General features: G+C 42.3%; 1 protein-coding gene across 1 annotated transcript in view; it reads right to left on the reverse strand.

The window, feature by feature from the left end:
• Positions 1-187: 187 nt before the first annotated feature.
• Positions 188-1269, reverse strand: part of LOC101846055 — a gene marked incomplete at both ends in the record, with an annotated part of 4877 nt that continues 3795 nt past the window's right edge. The window contains 1 exon segment of the mRNA XM_013091268.1: positions 188-356. Coding sequence (XP_012946722.1) covers positions 188-356 — 169 coding nt within the window.

Consider the following 1269-nt stretch of genomic DNA (forward strand, 5'->3'; position numbering starts at 1 on the left):
AAACAAAAAAAAACCCAACGACAACAACTAACAAAAACACAACCAAAAAAAAAAGGAAAAAAAATATTTTTAAAATGCTACAACAACAAAATTGCTGTCTCTATCTGTATGGAATAATATAAACTAGGATAGGGCCAGAAAACGTACTGTCTCGCCAACAGATGATAGGACTGAACAATACACCAACCTTGCGCCTTGCCTCCCAGTTGACCGAGAACTGGATGAGAGAAGGACACCCTATTGCCTTGAAGTACTGCCCCGGTCTTGGTAGCGTCTTTGGTCAGTTGGTATACGTCCTCAAGTCGCTCTTTAGCCTTCCTAAATTCATAAAATAACGTTGCCAGTCTTGCCGCTGTCTGGGGAATACATCATTTTGAAAAGGACACCCATGCCAACAACAACAACAAAAAAGCCCAAAAGAAATAAATTTAAAAGAGAATGTTACAACAATGACAAATAAACATTACAATAAAATAAGTAACATACTTAAAACATCAAACACAGCCCATCGCAGAATTTTGATTAGGGGCTTTCGTGGTATAGAGGTTACGGTGTTTGCCTCTCATTCAATAGGTCCCAGGTGCGAAAAATTTTCTTCTCTAAAATTTGTCTTTTTTTAAAAATCTCGCTCCTTACCTGCTCTCTAACCATGTTCTGTTGTCTGCTTTCCTCTTCTCTTTCTGCCCCCTCATCAGGGTTCCAGACTTTTTCTGCAGCCTTTCTACTGCTACTCCTGGGCTCCTTCCCACAGCTCTGCAGTCTTTCAGCCACACCCGTGATGTTATGGTAGGTAAGATCTAACACCTATCCTTCTCGGATAAGGGTGAAAAAATCTCGGAGGTCCTGTGTGCAAGTTGCACACGTAGTTAAAGATCCATTGGTGGTCCTAAAGTTAATATGAGTAGGCTCCGGTCGCCACCCGGACAAAATTCAAATTTCCTTTCAAACTGAACTAGCGTTTAATGTGTCCCGAGTGCTCGTATGACCTTATGCAGCTGCAAACGCCGTTTAAAAAAATTACCCCACCCCCACAAAAAAAATCTCATTGTCAAGGATGCGGACTGCTTTAACCCTTACCGCCAAGGATAATCCAGGCTACAGGGGGGATAAATCACATCCCTACAAAAACACCAAACCTAATGAAAAAGAACCCTCCCCCTTTCCCCCACCCACGGGAATCTTAACACGTCTTTTGCGTGCAGCTGCGGATAGCATAATATTACAAAGCTGTTTAAGGGCTGAATGGTTTATGAGAGAGAGAGAGGGGGG

This window comes from Aplysia californica, unplaced genomic scaffold, assembly GCF_000002075.1.
Source record: "Aplysia californica isolate F4 #8 unplaced genomic scaffold, AplCal3.0 scaffold00030, whole genome shotgun sequence".
NCBI classification, from domain to species: Eukaryota; Metazoa; Mollusca; class Gastropoda; order Aplysiida; family Aplysiidae; genus Aplysia; species Aplysia californica.